General features: G+C 42.2%; 1 protein-coding gene across 13 annotated transcripts in view; it reads right to left on the bottom strand.

The window, feature by feature from the left end:
* LOC147121931 (single-stranded DNA-binding protein 3) overlaps window positions 1-26399 on the bottom strand; it is a 167140-nt gene that overhangs the window by 13062 nt on the left and 127679 nt on the right. For 3 of the 13 annotated variants that reach the window (XM_085982499.1, XM_085982497.1, XM_085982510.1), the window contains 8 exons: window positions 25208-25297; window positions 14950-15030; window positions 12201-12260; window positions 6770-6836; window positions 6615-6688; window positions 4655-4743; window positions 4254-4302; window positions 837-872 (listed from right to left, as the gene is read on the bottom strand). In XM_085982499.1, coding sequence (XP_085838625.1) covers window positions 837-872; window positions 4254-4302; window positions 4655-4743; window positions 6615-6688; window positions 6770-6836; window positions 12201-12260; window positions 14950-15030; window positions 25208-25297 — 546 coding nt within the window. The remainder of the gene's footprint in view (window positions 1-836; window positions 873-4253; window positions 4303-4654; window positions 4744-6614; window positions 6689-6769; window positions 6837-12200; window positions 12261-14949; window positions 15031-25207; window positions 25298-26399) is intronic. The other 10 variants (XM_085982501.1, XM_085982498.1, XM_085982506.1 and 7 more) reach the window with 5 other exon arrangements.

Here is a 26399-nt window from a genome sequence, read left to right as displayed (position 1 = left end):
TGAATGTTAAAGGTTTTCTGAGAGCCCAAAGAAAACAGAAGGATCATTCCAAACACACGGTCAAATTTGCCTGCTTCTGGACCATAACCAGCCTTAGTCCCTTGGTCACAGATGGGCTTTAATCTACAATTAAAAATACTTTTGAAACATCCCCTTTTGCTCACTTGTTTTACCTTCATGGCCCCTTTCTGTGAGGCAGACCCCACTGTTTTACCTTCACAATCCCTTCATGCAGGGGATGACACCTTATACCTTTGCAACCTCTCTCTGTGGGAGCCAACTCCAAATATTTTCCAAATTCAGCATTTTGCACATATCACTCACAAAATTAGCAAAATATTAAATGTGCTATGGTCAATTCAAGAATTACGGGTAATTACCTTTGTTTAAAAAATGAATGCAAATTGTATCTTCGAAACTTAACTGAAGCACAGCAGTGTTATATTGTGACAGCTTCTCTTAGATTAAAATAGTCAACATTCAAAATATGTAGTCTTGAGTACTAGGGTATTAAAACTTAAGTGGCAATTTAGGTGCTGGGGCAAAAACCATCACCAAAGCATTCGTTCTCTGGTTTGGGGGGCAGAATAAGCTATCTTCTTCCTTTACCAACTTGATCAATTCCCTCAATACCCAATTCCCAGGTCTGCAGAGAATCCTTTACCAACGGTCCTTCCCTCCGGGACATCCTATAGGGATGGGTCGACACTAACTACAGACACTACAGTTAGAAATTTCCCACAATCATTTCAGGTCAACTCCAGAAGTCTTAACAATTTTTCTTCATCTACAAACATTTGTACTGTGCAAAACATGCCCAAAATACAAATACGCACCCCATATGTACCAGGAGACGAAGAGGAGTATGGAATCTGCAAGTGAAAACATCACATTTTAGAGATTTAAAATTAAATTCACCAACGTTATTAAAGCTGATCTCAAGCTCAAACATTGAATTGCAGGAATTTGCCTCAAAAGCTAAGTTGATAGGAATTTTAAATCTACTTTGTGAATAGAGGTGAATATACTTTCCTTAAGTTTCTTTCCCCCCCCCCTTGTTTTACTCCCCATCTCTCTAGAAGGCACCAATAGCCCTTGTCCATATGGCCATTGTTCACATGCAAGCCTGGCACAAGTATTAGTAAACTATTTAAATGAGGAGGTCTTCAGCGACAATCCCAATCCTGTCATCCACTGGTAAACAGGATTCTCTAGGTAGCAATTAACACACTGATAAAATGCTGACTGATTTTATTTCCCTAACCCTAAACTCTTGGGCACCAAGAAAGAAAGAGTTGCATTTATATAGCCCGAGGATGTCCCAAAGCGCTTTACAGACAACTTTTGAAGTGTTGTCACTGTAATGTAAGAAACTAATGTAAGAAATGCAGCAGCCAATTTGCACACAGCAAGATCTCAAAAACAGCAATATGATAATGACTAGATTATGTGTTTCAGTGATGTAGGTTGAGGGATAAATATTGGTCAGGACATAAGAACATAAGAAATAGGAGCAGGAGTAGGCCAATCGGCCCCTCAAGCCTGCTCCACCATTCAATAAGATCATGGCTGGACTTGTGTCGAAATAGTGTCATGGGATCTTTTACGTCAATCTGAAAAGGGAGACAGGGCCTCGGTTTAATGTCTCATCTGAAAGATGGCACCTCTGACAGTGCAGCAATCCCTCAGCACTGCACTGGAGTGTCAGCCTATATTTTGTGCTCAAGTCTCTGCAGTGGGACTTGAACCCACGACCTTCTGACTCAGAGGCGGAAGTGAGCAGACACCAGGCCAAGTGCAGCATCCTCACTGCCACTCTAGTAAACAAAAACTAACTCAGCAGTGGACCATGGACTGCATCTTCTACTATGTTTTGCTTAATTCCGCCAAGGACATGCATTTACCCACCCAGAAGCAGGGGAACTACCTGAAAATGCTTTTATCTACCGTTACTACTGCAGGAATCATTATCACTACAGAAACTGATGAATCATAAAGGCATTTATTCAACTCATCTTGCAGATAAATGAGAAGCACAGTATGGCTTAAGGAAAAAAAATCAGTTCTTCTGCTAATTGTTATTATGCATTAAATGAACCAAACTTAATGTCCTAGAGCTGGAATATTCAGAACAAGCAGCTCAAAGACATCTGTTATAAAGAGAAGTAATGCTCACAACCTTCCAAGCACGTTATTGATCATTTGGTTTGATAAATCATTCAAAAGTCATCTGACCCACATGTAAATTGTGAACCAAGGAAGCCCTTTGCATAAGGTGTGTAATAGATCACGTGGTTAAATAGGAGAGTGTAAAACATCGAGAGAGATGAGTTTTCCCGCTTCTGAACAAACTAGGCTAAAGGCTCTCCATCCCAGAGATTCCCAGGCAAGTCCCAATTTGAAGCCTGTCAACTTTTAAAATGGGAATAACATACAGATCGACCCAAAACTTTGACTCTGTTTCTCTTTCCACAGATGCTGCCTGACCTGCTGAGTGGTTCCAGCATTTTCTGTTTTTATTTCTGATTTCCAGCATCCGCAGTGTTTTGCTTTTGTACCATACTGGGGGAGGTGGTTGTCATGAAAAAGTGTTAGCTTATGAAAAACAAAACTACGTAAACTGTTCAAAACATGTCATTTCGACAGCTTCCTGAGAATACTTGTGGCTTCCTTCTTGCTTGCAAAAAAAAATTTGCCAGACACATTTTCTTGAAGACAGTGCCCTTTAATTATATTCAAAAAACACAAAGTTCAGGTCATATGAAGCCACAGGTTCAAACGGTCTAGTTTTTTTCCCCCATCTATCTTTCTTCCTTCCCTATTCCAGCAACATTCGATCCTATAGTTTACCAAGCTCTGAAGGTACAACTAAACCCAAATGATTCCACACACAAAGGGATCCTCTTCCCAATTCTTGCAGTAAAGTGGAAAGGTTCTGCAGTTAGTGTTGAGAGGCTGAATACTGGAATATCTAGGACTGTCAAAGTCAAGAGACAGGCCTCCAACAAGAAGGGAGTCAACGCCCAGGTGGAAACATTCCCAAAACATTTTTTTATTTTTTATTTTTATTTTTTTAAACCATTTGCCAGGAACCTTAATGGCCTCAAAGTGGAGACAGTAGTAGTCCTGGCTCCTACCAGAGTGTACTCCCACCCAGTTACTTAGTCAGGCATGGGTCCACAGTTGGCTCCCATCTAGGTTACAACATGAAAGGAGGCCATTGCATCCATTGTATATGTGCCAGCCCACTGCTCTAGAGTCTTCCCATTGCCCTGTGGCTTCCTCTGCTTCAAATGGTTAGCTGCTCTTAAGAGTAGATAAACATTTGGAGTAACTGTGTGTAACAGCTCTAGCTGAGGCACACAGATCAGGACGCCGTTTCAATCCCTTGTCTGCTCAGTTACCAGACTCCAGCCAGGCAGCAATGGTACATGGAAACTAATAAATGAAGAGTTCATCATAATGGGCAGATGCAGGTAATATTTTATTTGTATACACCCTGAATCAATATAGAAAAATGTCCCCAATGATTAATAATCAAAATTTAAGGTTTTTCTACCAAATTCATCAACGACATGCTGTAGACCTAGGTTGATGGTCATCGAAAAAATGTTCATTTCACCATCCATTTTATAAGAGCTAATAAGCCATAAAAAGAGTGGCATCCATTACAATGGAAATGTGCAATCAATACACATGAAATTGTTTAAAAAAGTATGTAGCTCCAAGTTTTCATTCAATTTTTAACTATGCTAACAACTCCTTACTACTATTATAATGGTAATTAAATATAGAACATGTGCAACAAGGAAAAAGACACTCCATACGAGAGGATACTAAATAGAAACAAAACAGAACTTTCCTAGGGGTGATCGGATAGAGGTCTTTAAAGGATTTGATAGGGTAGACGTAGAGAAGATGTTTCCACTTGCAGGAGAGACCAGAACTAGAGACCATAAATATAAGATAGTCACTAATAAATTCAATTGGGAATTCAGGAGTAACTTTGTTACCCAGAGTGGTTAGAGCGTGGAACTCACTACCACATGGAGTAATTGAGGTGAATAGCAAAGATGCATTTATGGGGAAGCTAGATAAACACACGAGGAAGGAATAGAAGGATATGTTGATGGGATTAGATGAAGGGTGGGAGGAGGTTCGCCTGGAGCATTAACACTGTACCTGTTGGGCTGAATGGCCTGTTGCTGTGCTGTAAATACTATGTAATACTATGTAGATTCAGCACTACTTACCGAGTTAGCATTGGAAGGATTAGGCCATGGTCGCCCAGCTCCAGGACCCCTGCAATGAAAATATATTAAAAGCATTTTTCTTGATACATTAACTCGCATAATCCATTTTTGCAGGACTAAATCTTAGTTGTCTTCACTAAATCTTTGTCTTAAAATTCATTACAACTAAAGTCATCCATGGTATTAGAGTTTTAAACTCTTCAAAAAAGCCAAAAAGGAGAAAAAGTCAAAGGAGAAAAACATACTTGGAATTTTTCTCACTTAACATTTAAAAACATGCAACAGAACTCTGCAAAGGAAATCATTATACTTTGTAAAGCAATCATCAGTTTATTACATGTTTAAAACCAACTTTCCCCACTTTTAACAATGGCTTATCTGAACACAGGTAAGAGACTTACATGTTCATTCCAGCCATGCCTGGACCTATTGAATTGGGTGGAGGTCTCATTGAACCGCCGTAGTTCTGCAATGATAACCAAGGATCAGACTACCATTACGAGAAGAAAACCAGAGGAGGGAAGGGAAGAAAAAAAGAATGTTAGTTAGCAAGTTATTGTGCAGGTCCCCAAGACTTGTGCTAAAAAGAAAAGAGTCTCAGTTGGCATCAACAAGCTCGTGCTCAGCTTCAAAAGCATTTTTGGCCAATTTCAAACCCGCTGGATCTTGCAATCCTATGGAGACTATTGTTTCCATCACGCTGCCACCTCCCCCGCCCCCCACCCCAGACATCAGCAGCAGCAGAGATTCAGTTCAATCAGGCACCCAATGAATTAACAATCAGCGCAGCCCATTTTCCTTTAATCCCAAAGTGACTTGTATCTTCCAGGTTATAACACTTGATCAGGTCTGAAAGGGTAACTTGGTGTAAAAGTCAACTAGCTTCAAGATTTGATGCTGGGCATGCCTATCTACAATAAAACTGCATTTTCCAACTCTAAATATGCAATTTCTACCAAATGTTCACTGATATTACCCAAATGTTAAAGGGGTAGCATTGTGGTAATACACATCATTCCTTTTATTCAGGCACTGAATACTTACAAGTGTAAAACAAATCCTAAGAACGAGCAGAATTTAACATTCTTATCTATTACCACTTCTACCCAACAACTTGCACCATATAACACGTTTAAAAACACAAAATGTTCCAAGGCACTTTACAGAGTAGTAGTAAGAGGAAAAGAGCACCAATCCAAGGGAGACATTTTAGGAGGTGTGATTGAAGGTTTGGATGCAAAGATAGGTTTTAAGTTTTTTTTTTAAAAAGGATAAAAAAGTAGAGGTTTGAATAGAATTCCAGAGATTAGGGTTCAGGCATCTGAAAGCTCTGCCACTAGTCATGGGGGAGGAAAGAAGGGTGCACAAGAGGCCAGAGATGGAATACTGAAGGGAGTGGGAAGGGAAATAAGTTTGGAGGAGGTTGCAGAGGTAGGGTGGAGTGAGGCCAGGAAAGTATGTGAAGACGAGGACATCAAATTTAATGCAGACAGGGAACCAGTGCAAGTTTGCAAGGAGGGGCTGACACGAGAATGGGGCTTGTTGCGGCATAGGGTCCGGGCAGCAGCATTTTGGACACTGGAGTTTATGGAACACAAGACAAAGGAAGACCAATAAGGACAGCATGAGCCGACAAACTGCGATGAGATAAATCAAACAGATAATCTGTTTTGGTGACATTAGTTGAGGAATAAATATTCGTCAGGACACCAGGAGGACTCCCCAGCACTTCTTTGAATACTGTCACGGGATCATTAGTGTCCACCTGAGAGGGCAGGTAGGGCCTTGGTTTAACATCTCATCGACAATGCACCTCCAACAGTGCAGCACTGCCTCAGTACTGCACTGAAGGGTCAGCCTAGAATGTGTGCTCAAATTTCTGGAGTGGGGGTTGAACCCACAACCTTCTGACTCAAGCGAGAGTGCTACCCACTGAGCCAAGCCTGAGAGGGGAACACTCATTCTGGCTGATATTTTCTCCCTTCCTAGATTAGGGGTTCTGTGGACAATTGTTGCACCCCAACTCCCGATCAGCTAACTAAGCACAATTTGCAGGATTAAACTTGGGATCTTACTGATCTGTGTGGCTCAGTACCACACTATACGGCACACTTATTAACCAGTGGAGAATTCCAAACACTACTTCATCTGAAAAAAATCAAGTATGTTTACAATTGACCTGCACAATCTAAATGCACAAAATGCAAGACTCATCATGGAAACAGAAAAATTACAAGACAGGAGGAGGCCAATCGGCCCTGCCAGGACGACGCACTAAAAATTAAATTACAGTATTTCAATATAAGAATGTTCCAAGTGTAAGACTAGAAGCTGAAAGGATGCAACCCCTGTGTCGCCTACCTGCTGTCCCATTGGGCCCATTCCTCGTGGAGGAGGATTCATTCTCTGCATTGGCCCACCCATACCAGGGTGCCCTATAAAAGGGAGAAGAAACTCTTAAACGTACACCACAGAAATATTTTTAAAACCTCGGAGGAGCTGTGAACACGTCTCACCTTGCTGTCGTGTGGGATCCAATGTGTTGGGTAGCAATGGCTGTGCACCGGGAACACCACCTGGGGGCTGAAAACAATTGCAGCGTTACTATACAGCATCCAATTTCAGAGCATCTACCATTACTCCAGCTCAGAAGGATGCTCGTGTGCCAGTTGGGCGGTGGGGGAAGGAGGGACGGGGAAGGAGAGACAGGGAACGAGCGAGCATGAGCCTAGACAGTGAGTGTTAGTTGGCTGTTCCAACTGTTGGGAGCATCACAAACCAACCCAAATCCGGTTCTCCTACAATCTCTAGACACACATTTTCCATTAGAGATCACTGGATAGCGATTCGGAGTGGGAATTCTTGCAGGTTTTGTCTCTCCCTCACCCTGGGTCTCTGAGGCCAATTGGAACAGCTCCGGCTGAGATCATTAACTCAAGCATAGACTAGGAATTGAACCTTCCTGGTCTACAGGGCTCAACTCTGCACTGAACTACTGGGGGGAGCTAAGCTTATTTCTTTTGTGTGTTTTGTCATAGTTGAGTTCCACTCTAAGAGAACACACAAATGAAAACAAACTCATGACAAAATGAATAGTTTTGTCTTGGGTTAAAAAATTAAGATAAGGCCCAGGATCAAACATATTCTTCAAAGATGATCTTTTCAAATCTTCGAGTAGTTAAGGTAACACATGAACCATTTATTACATTAATAGAAGACATTTGCCCCACCCACTGTAATTTTGAGAAATTCCCCCCCCCCAAAAACGTTTTTGATTCCAAACCATCGCAAATCAATAAAAAACTGAATAAAGGTTAGAAATTGTGGTGAAAACAATTATTTTGGCGGTATAACAAATAGTGCATTGTTGCAGAATCATGAACTCAGCAACAATTCTGGCTGGGTGTACCTTGCAATTAATACTTTAATAAAAATATCCTCCTATACTACACAACTGGGATTTCCCCCAAATTTGAGGGAGAAAAAATACTTTAATGTTAACCATTGAAAACTGTTTAACCAATTGGCTTTACACAATCACACTGTATAAGCTCCATATCACACTGAGCTCGTCAAGGTCAGTCAGCAATTCTGTTGCTACCAGCCTGTTAGATACACGGGTACACCAGTCAGTGGAGCATGTTCATTTGGGTGCAGTGCAGCAAGGTCATTCCCCCAATGCAACAGCACTCATCATACGGCCTGGAGCCATTTAAGGCTCACCTCAGCTTCACTTGTGGCTCTCAGTAGAATTTCTGCTCCATCTGTCTCGACACCTCTATTCATGGCCTGGCTAGCTATGGGATGGTAGACTGAACTGAAATTCAACACTGCTCCCTCTCCTTTTCTTGCTCTCCAGAAAAACTGAGGCATGGATTATTCCACCTTTTATACAAGGAAAAGGTTCTATTAAAATTGAACTCCTGACTCGGTAATTGCCTACTGTGGCCTGATTGAAATGAGAAGTGCATCATTCAGAGAATCCCATTCTTGTATCCCACCAGTCCACAGTACAGCAAGTTACAGCATTCCAGAATGGCTCTCAAATAAGATATTGGACTGTGGTACTGAACTTTGCTGTTCCAATTTAACAACTAAATTGACAGCAAACCCTTCTGGTTTATACCAGCTTTAGATACTGTTGAGGAGGAGAAACCCATGATATCCAATTCACTTTAGGAAGAAAGAAAAGTGCGGGTTCGAAACGCAGCACCAAAAGTTATTTTATCCTTCCCGGAAGGAGTGTGTTCTCTGGAGATGATGCTCCAGCAATCAGCTGACATTCACTAAAGGAAGAATGAATGAGCTTGGTGCTACACATGGAGAAAATGGAAGCAGCATTTCATCAGGTCATAGGGTGTTGGGAGCAGAGCACATCTCAAAAACTCTGTTCGCGTTCTGGAAATGAAGCTGCTGTCTGACATTTTGGAGAAACCCCCAAGTTAAAAGGATGATGGGAAGAGAGAAAAGCAACATCATTTAAAATCAATTGGGCAAGTTTAATTTCTGATTTGAGTTACTGACAAAATTTAACTTTTCCTTACTGGAAAAAGTTTTCATTCATGATTTTATTTGGGTGGGCAGGGGGTGAGGAGGGAGAGGAAGAGGAAGCTAACTGATTAAAGTAGGAACAGACTAGCACACCCAATAGTCCTGGCGTTAAATATCAAGATAGTGGAGATGAGAGCACTAAAATTGAGCTCGATGCCCCCTAGGCTTTGGTTTGGTGGGAGGGGAGGGCCAAAAAACCAGTGCGATTTCCCACTCCTGATCATTGTGCACACCCAGTAGGAGTCACTGCACAGTGGAGGAGGTAGGACCAGACTCAGTTGTGATGCTGCCACAACTGAATAGCCTATACTTAATGTCTAGGCTCACAAATGAAAAATGGTCACTTGGGAGAGGTACCAGAGGATAGCTGATGCTCCAAGAAACGTGCCTCAGTGAGGGTCACCTGGGGAGGTTGGGGGGTTGAACTGGAGGCAGATAATCCAGGCACTTGGGCACTACAAAGTAGTACTTTAAGTGAAGGAATCGGATGACACTGAAAACCACAAATATCAATACACAGACTTTTAAATCCAAGGTGTACCTGGGCACCCAAATTATTCTCAATTCCCAACTACCCTTCTCAAGGGCAACTAGGGATGGGCAATAAATGCTGGCCTTGCCAGTGACGCCCACATCCCATGAATGAATAAAAAAGTACCATTGCCTTTTTGATGGTTTCAAAGAAATTGTGCATCCAGGGCACATTGTAGAAGCAAATATGCTCTCACTAGCACTGTCCCAAGTCCTAATGAGATGGCAACATCATGCAAGTACTAAAGAGAACCATCTCTGTTACCAGGCGTTCAGCTTGGATTCCCACAGTGGCAGAGATAGGTTGCTATACATTTCAACATATTTTTGCTGTAAGCAATATTCCTCAGTAAAATTCCTGGGATAAAAATCACTACTTTGACAGCTTGTGTCAGAGTTTGAGATTCAGAAGGGAAATCAGCAACACTGATACCAATCTTCATGCAACAGCATGCACAGAGAGCAGCTCCATGTCTCCATAGACCTGACATTCAAACCAACTGAGGTTCAAGCACAATATTTGCACAAGAAGTGCTCTGAGCAAAACTGCACAGGTGGTGTGACACCACGCACAACATAGATCAGCATGTAATACACGAAACCATTAGAACAGTCAATTTTGGACCAATAAAGGATGGATCGAGTATATTTTAAATGGTGAAAAGCTAGGAACAGTGGAGGTCCAAAGAGATTTAGGGGTCCATGTACACAGATCACTAAAATGTGCTAGTCAGGCACAAGCAATAATCAAAAAGGCTAATGGGATGTTAGCCTTTATAACTAGAGGGCTAGAATATAAAGGGGAGGGGGTTTTGCTACAGCTATACAAAGCCTTGGTTAGACCACATCGGAGTACTTTGTACAGTTCTGAGTGACGTACCGTAGAAAGGATATATTGGTCTTGGAGGGTGTGTGGTGCAGAATGTTACCAGGGCTCCAGGGGTTAGATTATGAGGAGAAATTACATAAACTAGGCTTGTATTCTCTGGAATATAGAAGGTTAAGGGGTAATTTGATTGAAGTTTTTAGGATTTTAAAAGGAATTGATTGGGTAGAGAGAAACCTTTTTCCACTGGTGGGGGGAGTCTAGGACAAGGGGACATAACCTAAAAATCAGAGCCAGGCCATTCAGGAGAGAAGCCAAGAAACACTTCTTGCAAAGGGTGATAAAAGTGTGGAACACTCTCCCACAAAAAGCAGTAGATAATTTTAAATCGGAGATCAATTGATTTTTGCTAGATATGGAGCCAAGGCAGGGGGATGGAATTAAGACAGAGATCAACCATTAATAGGACAAAGTCAGCATGGTTTTATGAAGGGGAAGTCATGTTTGACAAATTTGCTGGAGTTCTTTGAGGAAGTAACATATAGGGTGGATAAAGGGGAACCAGTGGACGTAGTGTATTTAGACTTCCAAAGGGCATTTGACAAGGTGCCACACAAAAGACTATTGCTTAAGATAAAAAATCACGGGATTGGGGGTAATATTCTGGCATGGATAGAGGATTGGCTATCTAACAGAAGGCAGAGAGTTGGGATAAATGGTTCATTCTCAGACTGGCAATCAGTAACTAGTGGTGTTCCACAGGGGTCAGTGCTGGGTCCCCAACTCTTTACAATCTATATTAACGATTTGGAGGAGGGGACCGAGTGTAACATATCAAAGTTTGCAGATGATACTAAGATGGGATGGAAAGTAGTGAGTGAGGAGGACATAAAAAACCTTCAAGGATACATAGACAGGCTAAGTAAGTGGGCAGAGATTTGGCAGATGGAATACAATACTGGAAAGTGTGAGGTTATGCACTTTGGCAGGAAAAATCGTAGAGCAAGTTATTATCTTAATGGCAAGAAACTGGAAAGTACTGAAGTACAAGGGGATCTGGGGGTCCTGGTGCACGAAACTCAAAAGGTTAGTATGCAGGTGCAGCAAGTGATTAAGAAGGCCAATGGAATGTTGGCTTTCATTGCTAGGGGGATAGAATATAAAAATAGGGAGGTATTGCTTCAGTTGTACAAGGTATTGGTGAGACCGCACCTGGAATACTGCGTACAGTTTTGGTGTCCATACTTAAGAAAGGACATACTTGCTCTCGAGTCAGTACAAAGAAGGTTCACTCGGTTAATCCCGGGGATGAGGGGATGGACATATGAGGAGAGGTTGAGTAGATTGGGACTCTACTCATTGGAGTTCAGAAAAATGAGAGGCGATCTTATTGAAACATATAAGATTGTGAAGGGGTTGGATCGGGTGGATGCAGGGAAGATGTTCCCGATGATGGGTGAAACTAGAACTAGGGGGCATAGTCTTAGAATAAGGGGCTGCTCTTTCAAAACTGAGATGAGGAGGAACTACTTCACTCAGAGGGTGGTAGGTCCATGGAATATGCTGCCCCAAAAAACTGTAGAAGCTACATCATTACATAAATTTAAAACAGAAATAGACAGTTTCCTAGAAGTAAAGTGAATTAAGGGTTATGGGGAGCGGGCAGGAATTTGGACATGAGTCTCGGTTCGGATCGGTCATGGCCCTGTGGGTAGCGGAGCGGGCCCAGGGGCCGTGTAGCCTGATCCTGCTCCTATTTCGTGTGTCTAATTCTGTTAGATTCAGAAGATGGTTCTGTGATAGTGGATTGGCGGTTAGGATCAGATCAGCCATGATCTTATTGAATGGCGGAGCAGGCTCGAGGGGCCGATTGGCCTACTCCTGCTACTATTTCTTATGTTCTTATGTTCACTTAATCCCGGAACAGGCTCAAGGGGCTGAATGGCCTACTCCTGTTCCTATGTTCCCAACAGTCACTCGGTATTAAACAACCTCGGCAAGCCAGTTTACTAAATACTGTTACAGGATGGGTACAGTACCTGGCTTCCCATTCTGATGGGGGGCCTTGGACCTCCTGCGTATCGCGGTGACATAAAAGGCTGCAATCACATAGAATTGATTAAATCTACAATCTGCTGAAATTATAACATTTTTACCTCGTGCAGTTTGAACTTTTTTCATAAAAGTGGAAAACTTGTAAATTCATGCAACAGTAAAAAATGACCATAGCCAAGGCAAGTGATTTGGTGCTGTGTGGCACAGTATCTCAACAAATCCTACGAATTCCTGCACTTGCTGTGTGTGTAGCACAATTTGCTACCAAAGTGTTGTAATTTTGCATAAAAGGTCCTGGAGGAAATGAAAATAGCGGTTTCGGAGTGATATATCACTTGCAGCAATAAATCACTTGCCCTAGCCATTGCTTGTATGCTGGATCGGGACCAAAATGATGAGGACTTTGAAATGACATAAAAGGAAATCACAACTCACTTTTTAAACAACATGCTATGCTTTTAAAAATAATTCCCCTTCAAACGTCCCAATGAACAGCATCATACTAAAGAAACAAAGTTAAACAGAGACTGGGTACTCTACCCTGCAACTCAACTTCCCTGACCCTCCAAAGAGGGGAGTTTGTAGCCTTAACATTGAACCATCTTCGTTCACACAGTAACAAACCAGTCAAGATAATTAAGCAACATATTCCACTTGCAGTGGCGTTTGAAACAGTAAAAGGGCTCATGCATCGATATACTACAAAATAAGGGATCTGTTCACTGCCGAAGATACTCCTGTTCTGTTGCAGCTACACTTTAGGAATTAGAGACTCGGCTCTGTAAAAGTTGCGGAGAAAAACAGATCAAATGTAACTCAATCGCTGTTCAGTTACAAAGAACTTGTTTCACTTTACAAACTTAGTGGAAACTAAGCAATTTTACCAAAAAAATTATATATTTACACACGTTATTTTCTCCCAGCAAATGAAGCTACGATAAACTTTAAACAAAAGCAAAATACTGTGGATGCTGGAAATCTGAAGCTTAAGAAAAATGCAGGAAAAAATTCAGAAGCCCCTGTTGAAACATTTGAGACATCCACATAAGAGGTAAATCTCATCATATACAAGACCAAGATTTACAATTTCAATACTTGACAATTTTCTTGTGAAATACTGTTTTTTGGAAATACAGTCAGTCATCTCCCAGAAAGGGAAGGGGAAATTTGGAAAGAATTGCCTTGACTTTGCTGGGGTACCTCTTACTGGCTAGTTTGAAGCAGGGGGCGGGGGGGTGGTCAGAAGAGGAAGGGAGCACAAATTTCCAGTCAGAGGGGAAAGGGAAAATCAATATGAAAAATGTCATCCAGACTTTCTTTTGGAATAAAGCGACCATGTTTATTAGTAACTACCAGTATTTTAAAACATTAAAGCATGAATCTTAGCACAATAAATTTGGAGTCTTGCAGGATAACAGGTCGTCGGGAGTATCAACGGTTTTAAATGTTTTCTCATCTGACTTGTGTGTTTAAAGGATTCAATACATTGAGTAAAAATACACAAGTTTGCAGGCAGTGAGCTCACAATATAATGGACGCTGTGACTGAGGACTCGATAGCAAGAGTTTGATGGCATTCCCCAGCACTGCAGTGTAATGTGATAGAACAATCATGCAACAAGGCTATTAACAGGTCTTGCACATTTTAAACGTACGTACAGATATACACAGACACATATACACACACACACACACACACACACACACAGGTAATCACCAATAACGTAACTCAGCTATCAACACTTCCAACACGTGCATTTTTGAAACACAGTCTCAAAGAAATGAAAATGCTCACAGGCCCAGTATCAGGCCAGTGATCTGCTCACTAAGCGGAGTACATATAAAAGCATTTACAACCACAGAAGGAAAAATTACAGAAAGGCTAATCCGGTTATCCCATGAGTGAACCTTCCTAACCCCCATGGATCGCTTAGTTTTAAACATCAGGCCACCACCCTACAAAGATTCCAAACAAAAACTGAGGTAATTGGCCCTTCTAGTTGAAGTTCCACATGTTCCTATGATGCTAACATGCCAATCAAATTGACTTAACCTATCAAGTTTAAGACGGGGGCTTCACCCTGCCTAATGGCTCAGTGGATTAATGCACCATATGGGAGGATACTGAACCATGTGGACACAGAGGTCCAAGGTTCAGCTCATGGTCTGTGCCAAATTAGCCTCTCTCAGCTAGGGCAAAGCCTCAGGTACTACTAGCTTCAGTACTCCTGGACCTGAAAGGGGTGTTTGGGGGATGGGAAACAAAATTAGCCAGGGTTCCTGCTTCTGTTTAATATCCATCGGCTATTGTGGAAAAGTGTGCGCGTGCCTGTGTGGATGGCAGGACAGGACTGGGCTTGGCTGTGATGTCTTCCACAGGCAAACAGCCTCCTTGCATTCACCGACAAGGCTCACATATGAAGAATGGCCACTTGAGCACATTACCAGAGGGCATCCAATACCATGGACCCATACCCCAAGGAGAGGACAAGAGACCATTGGGGAAGAAAACGTGATTTCTAAACAAAGTAGGCGTGAACTGTGGGCTGATAGAAGCCAAAACAAAATCCATCTCATTTAGAAAAAACCTAAACGGAAGTTTCACTGCTGGGGACAACCCGATCAGGAGTCTCGTACATAAGACAACAGCAAGCAAAGTCAAATCATTAGTCAAATGTAGAAACTCTTGCCCCTTTTGAATTAAAGAACCCAAGCAATTGCACCAGCTCATTACCTGATTGTGGGGTCCCATCATGTTGTTAGGATTGTGAGGAGGCGGCTGTGTATGTGGCGAGGGCTGAGAACCTGGGGGTCCCTGCGAGAGGTTAGAGAGCAGAGGAGGGGGGTTACAGCGTCAGTGCATCAAGTTGCAGGAGGCTCGGAGAATTGTGGAGCCACTCAAAAGATTGTTTAAAAAAAAGAAAAGTATAACAGCTGTTGCAGACCTGCCATGTTTGTGCTTTCAACAAGTGTTAGTCTCTAGGCTGCTGCCAGCGACAATGTAGTTTGTTACCACGAGCAATTTTCTTAATTAACAGACATTAATTAGCCATTTAGCAATTCTGCAAAGCAGCTTTACCAAACATGAGTACCACTGTGATAAATAGCACTGATTAGAGGGTGCCCTAATTAACAGCAACGAGCGAGAGAGAAAATGAAATTACGCAAATTAAAAGGGAGTGGAAGTTAATGAAGCCGGAATGCATTTGCACCTGTAGTTCTTTTGTGTTGGTGAGAGCAGAACACACTACAGAATTTACATCTCATCATTTCATTAAAAGATTCATGGTGAAACACAGTAAATAAAGCTTTTGAACCAATTAGTTTGATACTGAGCCAATCATTTCCATTTCTAGACTTACGAGAAAAAGCTTCCCAGTAAGTCACTGCACTCACCGGCAGTTCTGCATTTTTTGAATTCTGGGATTCAGGTTTTACATCTTAAACTTTGTAGAGCAGATGGGAGAGAGAAAAAAATACAAGACACAAGGGAGGACCTTGCTCACAGATACTCCTCGTCAACTAAGCCCAGTTTGCTTTCAGCTTGTGCAAAACCATGAAATACTTCAAAATTAAACATGTTCCACCACATTTTTTATTTACAGGTTTAATTCTGGAAGGTCAACTCATTTAAATGGTGGGTTAGAAGTGGAACTCATGAGCTGAGGGAACAGGAGCAGTCACTGGGCTGCAGGCTTCCATCACCTTCAACAATCACATTAAAACTGCACTGCTCCAAGTTAGTTCAGTCAGGAGTTCTCTGATAATTAGCTGCCTAAAGAAAACAATTTCTTCCTCCTTCTTTCCTCTCATGAAGGCATGGACTTTTCCTGGGATACAGTTCCATGAAGCACCAATAGCATTTCACATAAGCCTGATATGCTATTCAACCAAGAAGCTTAATAGCAAAACTCAGCTCTGTCCTGCCCACACTTTCCATCAGAAATCCCTGCATAGTGTTCAGAAGCAAAAGCCTGATTTTTTTCCAGCGTTGCCATTCTAACACTGCAACTACTGCCCTAACCGAGGTCGACTAAGTCAGCACAGACCGGTGATAGAACCTAGCATATTCCTGACCTGTACACCTCAGTAACACAAGAGCTAGTGCATTTACTCACTGAGCCATTTGAGGAGCAAGTTTAAAAAAAATTATTGTAGTTATGAAAAGGCCAACCTTGCCTATCCCAGTGTAATGGAAGGAAGCCCACTCTTAGAATGAACAGAAGATGGAGAAAAGTGTTCCCACTGAATGGGAGCTGGTTATGTGAATTGAAGAATCAGAAAGCAGAAACATCAATGTAAAAAGTTAATCTCACTCCACCAGGACAGACACGTTTTAACTATCAATGTAACCACAACATATTTTACTTGAAATGTTTTCATCTTCAAAGCTCAAACAGAATACTTTTTTGCTTCAGGATTTATTTTGAGAAACTTGAGTATCATGAAGTACTCTCCAAGACACTTGGATTACAAATAAATTTCCCCTTTGTCTACAGTATCTCTGGCTATGCTCCCATCAGTCAACATGCTCATGTGAGGGTTAACTGACTGGCAGCTCCAATAAACTTGAGGACTTTTCTGCGAGAGCTACTGTAACACTAATGCATCTGCTGCAAGCACTTGGAAAAAACTGTTAAGACACTCCCAGGAAATCCAAGACCTTGCAAAGCCTCCCAATTGGCAGCATTTTTCTCAGACATGAATCAAATCCTCACAGCTACTGCAACCTCTTGCACTAATGCTTCTGACAGATACTTTCTGGATAATGTAACTGCAGATGCAGCATCAATGTAAACATTTCAACAAACATCACAACCCCCTGCCAGCTCGCTACGCAAGAGTGGGAGGGCCCAGCTGTCTGCATAACAAAAGCATTTTAAAACCATGGCTGTCCACTTCCTCCCAACCTCCCTAGAGACGCTGTATTTAAACACACTGCACCTCAATATTCTTGTAGCAACTGAGAAACAGGATGCACGCGAGACAAGCAGATTTTAGAAGGAGTGCTATTGGTTTCACATTACAGGAATATTTGAGATCATAAATTAAGGACAATCTGCTTCTTTTAAAAAAAAAAAAAAAAAATTCTTAACCATGTTTTTAGAAGTTAAGCTAACCCTCCAGTTTGGAATATTGGAATGTGGGGGAGCATGGTCAGAAATACATTTAGAAAAACATTTTAATCCAGGACTAGTGATGGATAGGGAGGATAGCTGGAACTGATCACATGACCCCTGCGTCCATTTTGAAATCAGCTCGGCGTCTAATTTCAAACAAAGTACAGCACAATCTGGCCCATGCAGTAGCTGGGGCACACAGCACAATGTACACACAGAACCCAACATACAGCACAATGTACACACAGAACCCAACACACAGCACAATGTACACACAGAACCCAACACACAGCACAATGTACATACAGCCCTGCATACACAATGTAGACACAGCCCAGCACATAGTATCCAACGGACAACAGGACATACATGTAGCCCTATACTTGCAGTACTAATTAAATTTTAACATCTGTGCCACCTTTATGAAGTGCATTATAGTAAAAGTATGGGGCTGGTGTCAGGTGAAAGTGCCCCAAAGTGTAGTCAATATCTTGCTGGCAGCATCAAAAATAGGTACATCAACCCACTTATTAATTACGGTACCTGTTCAGGTTTGTTTAAGCAGTACTCTATCCTGAAAGGTACAAAGTGTCTTGAAATAATCATATATGGATGAATTGCAGTGTACACTCCTGCAGAAATTCTGCCCAAGCAGTTTCAAATCAGAGCCACTGCTAGCAATAACAAGCAGAGTATTCCAGTCCAGCGTGCTCTGGTACTGTAGTACATTTTGCAGCAACTACAACACATACACAGCATTAATATAAAGTGCAAGCATGTGTGTGATAGTGGAACAATAAATCTTTACGAGGTAACAACTGAACAGTCAAGTAGACCCACTGACCCTTCCTCTAGTGCATGCAGTGTGTATACTACCGAGCATTACATCCAACACCTCTTTCTATAGAAATCATTCTGAAATTCCACCTACACAAGGGTTGGTGCAAAATCTCATTTGAGGATCTGCACAAATTTAGATAATGTATCTATTGTTCACTTTTTAGTAGTACATGCCAAAAAGCACTAGGGGGCAGTGTTGGCACACGCACCTCTCTGCTTTGTTATTCAACAAGCTGCAGAGTAACTGCTGATGCATAGCAAACACAGCAGTGGACATTGATTTATGAGCAACTTTCCATTTCATCAGTGGAGGTTCGAACTCTACATGGCTAGTTTTCATAGAAAAGAAAACCTGATTGCTGCAGCCTAAAAGTTTCCAATTTAAGGTGGAACAGATATAAAGCTTCCATGAATTATAAATGAAAAACTATACCTTAAAAATTAGATAAGTATTTGGTTCATAAAGAATTATCTTTTCGACAAGAAGCGAGATAGAAAGCAATCGCACCTACCTTGCAAGTTTAAAAAAAACAAGCACCAAGACACTTCAATGGTGGGGTGCTACAACTGACCCGAGTGTACGCTTCTTTTTTGGGGGTTGGGGGGGGGGGGGGGGGAGGGAGTGAGGAAATCAGTCAGGGCTCCCACTCCTGATCAACATTTAATGACAGTGTTGGAAGGTGCATGTACACGTGTCAAATGCATCATCTGAAGACCAAATTGTCTGCCGTGCCCTCACATGAATGAATAACTTGTGCCAACCCTGGCTACACAGTGTCAGCTGTGGCTCAGTTGGTAGCATTCTCGCCTCTGAGTCAGAAGGTTGTGGGTTCGCGTCACACTCCAGGGACTTGAGCACATAAATCTAGGCTGACACTCTAGTGCAGTGCTGAGGGAGTGCTGCACTGTCGGAGGTGCCACCTTTCGGATGAGACGTTAAATCGAGGCCCTGTCTGCTCTCTCAGGTGGATGTAAATATCCCATGGCGCTATTTCTAAGAAGAGCAGGGGAGTTATCCCCAGTGTCCTAGCCAATATTTATCCCTCAATCAACAGTTTATCTGGTCATTATCACATTGCTGTTTGTGGGACCTTGCTGTGCGCAAATTGGCTGCAGCGTTTCCCACATTACAACAGTGACTCTACTTCAAAAGTACTTCATTGGCTGTAAAGTGCTTTGAGACGTCCGGTGGTCGTGAAAGGCGCTATATAAATGCAAGTCTTTTTCTTTTCTTACTATTTCTTTTCTTTCTATCTAAGCTCACAAATGAAGAATGGCCTCTTGAGCAATGTGATGCAAAGCAGCCAACACTGCACCACAATACAAGTCAGTGACGTCAGATGAGGAGAGAACAGTAGGAATTCCAGAGTTTTGAAGTACTGAGGAACTAACCCGAATGTGCATGCGACAGCTGAGCTGCTGTGCCTACTGCCAAAGATGCTGATAACTCAATAAATCTCAAATTCTCAAAGGAACACCAATTCAGAGTCCACACTAGCTCGGTGCGTGAATGCACTGCCCATTGTGCTGTTATATCCGTCATATTTGGAATATCAGGTTCCACCTTTGGTTTGTCTGGAGTTGGCTCTAAGCTGAGGTAGCAGTATAGGTACAACTGTCCTTGGTGTCACTCGCCTGGAGGCGAGGATTAAATCAGCAGGATGCCTACTCTATATCACTATCCAATGGCCATTGCTGGAATGAGAACATACACTAGTCAATCTGCTGCACAAGGGGAGTCAAGACCAAGCATTTTCTTAAGGTGAAGCAGAGTTACTCGGGGTGGGGGGGGGGGGGGGGGAGGAAGCGGTGGAGAGAATAATTAAGACCAGGGCGCACACACAATTCAGTCCTCCTTTTAGAGTCATGCATTCTGTCCTTTTTTTAAAAAGATATTTCTATTATGTATTCCTATGTCCATTGTTATAATGGGAACTACCTATGTAAACTTTTCGTGCTTTAACTAAACCTGGCGGTATTACAGCATCTCCACTGGCAGGAGGGTGTAATTACAACACAACAAGTTCACACAGGCAATTTCCATTATAAATGTGAACATAGGAACTTATAATGGAAAGAGTTGACAGGATGTCCGCGCAGACTTAAGATTTTAAAATATATTAGAGAGCGAGATGGATACCTGGGATGGCAGGAATGATGTATGAAGAGAGATTGAGTCGATTAGGCTTATATTTGTTAGAGTTTAGAAGAATGAGCGGGGATCTCATTGAAACTTATAAAATTCTAACAGGACTAGACAGACTAGATGCAGGAAGGATGTTCCTGATGGCGGGGGAGTCCAGAACCAGGGGTCACAGTCTAAGGATAAGGGGTAAGCCATTTAGGACTGAGATGAGGAGAAATTTCTTCACCCAGAGAGTGGTGAACCTGTGGAATTCTCTACCACAGAAGGCAGTTGAGGCCAACTTATTACATATATTCAAGAAGGAGTTAGATATATTTCTTAAGGCTAAAGGGACAAGGGATACGGGGAGAAAGTAGGGACAGGGTACTGAATTTGGATGATCAGCCATGATCTCATTAAATGGCGGAACAGGCTAGAGGGGCCGAATGGCCGACTCCTGCTCCTATCTTCTATGACATGGTCATGCTCCATTACCATGTTCCCCACTGTTGAATAGCCTGCCAATATTTATCACCTAAGCTTGCAAATGGGAGCTACCAGAGTGTTACCAGTGTTCATGGAACTATACTCCAGCATGATCATTCAGCACCTCTAGAGGTGGAAGAAACTAAGATTGCATTCTTTAGTGGACAGTTTCTGTTTACCATGCAGTTAGAACGAGTCAGGCTGCATTTAAATGAAAAACACTTCTCTCAAAGTCATCTATGATCCCTCCTTTAAACCCTCCCACCCAGAAGAATAGGTAAGCAACTTTCTCACAAGGCCTCTGGAAACAGCCTTCAGAAAGGTATCCAGCAGTGGCTGCAGGTGAGAGCAGCTAACTTTCCCTCCCTACAAGGAATAGATATCTCATGTTAAGCAGCTAAAGACTGAGATTGCAACTGTGAATCTGCATACTTCGCCTTCCCCATCACCATTGGTGAATGCATCAATACCAAACAGTATTGTCTCCAAGTTTTAGTCTATGAGCACAAATATAGTACTGAAAAATAACACTTAAGGCAATACATTTCCGATGTGTTAATTTATTACCCTGAATTTCTCCCAGCACGACAAGCCTATAATTCTCGAGAATTACCGAAATATTTAACATACGCGGTATGAATTCTAGATCATGGTGCCCTCCATAAATTATTCTGCTGTTACAATGATGAATTGTTGCCCTCTCTTTTGCTGTAAGGATCGTACAGGAAAGGAGTCTGGGCCAGTTTCTAGTGGCCAGGAGCCACAAAGCAAATTAAGAACTTGCATTTATATAGCGCCTTTTGTGACCTCAGGACGTCCCAAAGCACTTTACAGTCAATGAAGTAGTTTTGAAGTGCAGTCACTGTTGTAATGTAGTACTGTCATCCATGGTGTGGCACCAAGTTGCCAATCTCATTTGGACACTAGAGAATGTTTTATTCCTTCCCTGCTTTCAATCTCTCTGCACATCCATTAGTTTAGACTGAGGAATAATTTCTGCTGGTCCCGGTCCGGGACTAGTGGAATTTCTGACCCGAGTGAGATTAATACCAATTTACATATTTCCTGTGCTTGCATAATTAACACATCTGCCTGCTGGCTTTGTGCTGAATGTCATTTTTCCTTTTCCATTATGTGGCCCTATTAAGCCTGCTCTCTGGTGAGTTGACTGCATGTTTGTTATAAAATCCTCCTGAGGTTCAGACATGATGCCTATCACAACAAGCAACATCTATTCCTTCAAACGTCATTAGGCCGTGATGATGAACATAGCTAAAAGCTGCACAAAGAGGCCCTAATTAAAATTTTCAATTCAAGGAGGAAAATAACATCTTTAACAAACTTAACCCAAACAAACAGTCTACACAAGGTGATGTAATACGGTTCACAAATCACTTCATTTTCCTAATTTTCTTTTCCCTTTTTTTGTTCCCGGATGTCAAGGCCTTGGAGAGGGTGCAGAGAAGATTTAACGGAATGAGGGACTTTATGCAGACAGACTAGAGAGCTGGGATTGTTCTCCTTAAAGCAGAGAAGGTTAAGGGGAGACTTAAGGATATGTTCAAAATTATGAAAGGTTTTGATAAAGCAAATAAGGAGAAACTGTTTCTGCTTGCAGGAGGGTCGGTAACTAGAGGGGACAGATTTAAACAATTTGCAAAAGAACCAGAGGGATGATGGAGATTTTTTTTAAACAACACATTATGATCTGGAATGCACTGTCTAAAAGGGTGGTGGAAGAAAATTTAATAGTACCTTTTAAAAGGGAATTTGATATATACTCGGAAAAGGAGAAATCTATAGGGCCATGGGGAAAGAGCAGGGGAGTGTGACTAATTGGGTAGTTCTTTCAAAGAGCTGGCACAGGCACGATGGGCCAAATGGCCTCCTTCTGTGCTGTAAGATTCTATGACGCAGGCTTATGGAGGAACATGGCTCTATGGACACTTGCTGCTCTTCAATATCTCATCCAACAGGGCATTTTTCATGTGAGCTAAAAGGAAAGTTAATGACTGCCTCTGCGATTCAACTGTGGAGGGCACCATGGCTGAGCCCAAGCTATCCTCTACGGTCATCTACATGTGCAAACTTCCCAGTAGGTGCCATTGGACAGTCATCAGGAGTGGCTGATTTTTCCCCTCCCCAGCCCAAGGGCACGGAGATCAATTATAGCTCTTGTACTGCCATCCAGCTGAGAATAGTTAACAGCACCTACCAGGGATCCAATCTGGAATTTTCCTGATTTCCATGGCTCAGTCACACCAGGCAGCAAGATTCACCCACTAATCCATCTACAGGAAACTCTTGCTTAAACAGCACCTAAATATCCTAAATTAACAGGCAAAATTCATACTCTGAAAACCACATCTCAGTAACCGGAAATGTTGCTGAGGCCGAGTCTCTCGCGATGGCCGAGATAGTCAGTGGGGGTAGTTCTCCAAACTGCCACTACTCGGCTTCTTGGCGCTGTCGGAAATCCAAACATCTCAGTAACAGGAAGTTGAAGCAGTGAAAGTGCCTGGAGAATCTGTTGAAGTGCATGATCCTGATGACCCAGCTGGCATGAATATTCCTGATGAACCAGCTGACTTGGAATAAGTGTACAGTAAACTACAGTACTGTATACAGTCATTTACTGTATAAGTTTTGTTTTACTGTTAAGTAATTAGAGTTATGGATTACCCTCAACTGGCAGTACTGTACTTAATCAAGCATCTTCCACCATCCATTTAACACAACATTCTGTAGGTGAGTACCCAATCACTGTATACTGCACATTTCTTGATTTTTAAATTTTTCTTTGTTAAAAATAGCCTCGGTAGATAACCCTCTCCGTCATCCGGAATTTTTAATCAACCGGCACCATCCCGGTCCCGTCGGTGCCGGATACCAAAGAGTTTCCTGTACTTGACAAAACTCAATACTTCTGAGCTACAGTGACCTGCAGAAACCATCAATGACAGATGGCAACATGCGAGACAACATCTGCATTCATATAGCGCATTTAAAGTAGTAAAATGTCCCAGCTACATAAGGAGATATTAGGACAGGTGAAAGAGGCAGGTATTAAGGAGCGCCTTAAAGCAGGTGAAAGAGAGAGGTGGAAAGGTTTAGGAAGGGAATTCCAGAGCTTAGGGCCTATGCAGCTGAAGGCACACCCGCCAATGGTGGAGCGAAGAAAACTGGGGATGCACAAGAGGCCAGAATTGGAGGAGCGCAGAGATCTCGGAGAGTTGTAGGGCTGGAGGAGGTTACAGAGATTTTTTTTTGGGGGGGGGGGGGGTGGGGCGAAGCCATAGAGGGATTTGAAACAAGGGTAAAAATGTCAAAATTGAGGCATTGACGGATCAGAAGCCAATGTAGGTTAGGATATGGGCAGCAGTGGATAAGCTCAGGTTTACGGAGGGTGAATACCAAACATAGCAAAATACTCTCCTTCCCAACGTTGATGTAGCTAGTGTGTTCTAAATTCAGTAAACAAAAGAATTCATAGGAAGGAAGCGAATCATCACTTTTACCGTACTCAACATACTCAATTCTTTAATGAAAAATAAAATCGGCAATTACTGATCTGGACTGAAGAGGCATATACATGATCACATACCCCTTCACCATGCGCTTCTAAACCATTCGGGACTGACCACACAAAGAGTACATCCCATCATTACAACAGCGACTACACTTTAAAAGTACTTCATTGGCTGTAAAGTGCTTTGGGTCATCTTGCGGTCATGAAAAACGCTATATAAATGCAAGTTCTTTCTTTCTTACATTCAAAGGAAACACTAATGGCCAATAAATCCAAGGGCCCTTGCTCAGATTCGACAGTCACTTCCCCGATATGAGATTCCAATGTGGAATCTGTTGACAGAAATCAGTGTGCAGTCAGCTTTAGCTGGACATCTCCTCTAAACCCATCCGCATCTTTAGAACTGCAAATACTTCACATTCCCAAATGTAGAAATCACAACAAAAAAAACCAAGATTAAAAACCAGCAATTTAAAAACTGCAATTAGACTGTGATTTGGATATTGGGTGCACTCGACTGATAATGAAGGAGTTTATGTTTTGGGTCTGCCTGAAACTCTTACCTGCTCATTTGACTCTGGTCCACTTTATATCACCCTGTGGAATGCAATGGTGCAGCAACGCATGGCTCACCACCTTGTGTGTACAGGGTCATTGGGCAGACCCCCATCTAATTGGGAGCAGGTGGATCAACTGATTAAAAATCAGATGAAGAGCGAGGGGTTCCAAATCTCCCCCAACCCCCCTCCCCCCAAAAAACCTTGAAAGCACAAAATAAGCAAAGAAATAAATCTCACATCAAGACAGTAAGGATGTATTAATTCAAACATTTTTTGCAAATCTGGTACAAATCGTTCAAAACATTTTCAAGTAAAGATAATAGGATTTGTACCTGAAAAAAGCCTGGAGGAATGGGGCCTCCTGATATCCCATCATTGGGAGGAATGTTTCCAAGCACTGGACTTGGAGCAGCAGCTGCACTCTGTAACAGAACAAATACACATTAAGATTCAAACCTCCATTATATCGACAAACTTCATTTGCCTCAGTTAGCCTATGGGCAGTTCAGCTGCCAAAATGCCAAAGATGCAAAGGCTAGGCTCAGTGGGAATCAGTGGCAGAATTCTACCTAGTGTTGAGCTTTTCGTTCAAACTTTCAAATTGCAAGCTCCTCCCTTCTTTGCCCCATCCTATAATCTTCCCATCGTCTCTCCAGAAGGGTCCCAATTCTTCTAGGATACAGTTCACTCCAGTACCTCACATAAGTGGCCATTCTTCTATTTGAACCTGGATATTGTGAGTCTACTGGCTATTTGACCAGGAGGAGCACCACAGCTGATCCCGAGCCTGTCCACACAGGAATTTTCCAGCAGGGGTCACTGGAAATTAATTGATAGCGGGAGCCCCAAGTGATTTTTTTCATCTCTCAGCAGAGAAAAGGATTCAAACCTGGGATATTTGTGGTCTATACAACTCATTACCATACCGAGTGGTCTCCTTACAAAACAGAAAGAGGGATAAATCTATGTCTAATTACCATAGTTCCTTTTCACATTGTTCTGGAAACTCAACATCCACTGATCCATTAGCATATCAGAGTTCTTTTACCCGAATAACTGGCCATTTCCCTCACACACTCCGATGTTGTTAAACCAGTCAATCTTTACCGTGATCCTTTTTTATAAGCCCCTTGGTATGCCAAAAACTTCTGCTCCTCCTCTCCCCACCCCATCACTTCCCAAACTTGGAATGCTTACTCCTTCCCAAATACCCTCTCCGATTCCATGCAGATCTGACAGTTGTGCTACTGAATGGTTCCTAGGAAGTGTGGCAGGTGCTGATCTTCTCTCCTTCGGCTGGTTTGACTAAAGTTGGACTGTCAAGTGCTGAAATGTCTTGAGGACAGCCAGCAGCTGGGCAGAATGAAGGGCATAACTTGAATAGTTTGTGGAGTTGCATCCCTAACACATCACTCCAAGTTCTTAATAGCTCAATGGGCAAAATACTTTATTTGTGGAAGCTCCATCCTTCACATTTCACTCGACATCTCTCTATTTCATCCCCCCGCAAAAATAAATTCTACT

Source organism: Somniosus microcephalus, chromosome 3 (genome assembly GCF_052327205.1).
Source record: "Somniosus microcephalus isolate GS21.2 chromosome 3, FLI_Smic_1.0, whole genome shotgun sequence".
In the NCBI taxonomy this organism is placed as follows: domain Eukaryota; kingdom Metazoa; phylum Chordata; class Chondrichthyes; order Squaliformes; family Somniosidae; genus Somniosus; species Somniosus microcephalus.
The sequence above is the reverse complement of the archived record's forward strand: the minus strand, read 5'-3'. Positions and strand labels throughout refer to the sequence as shown.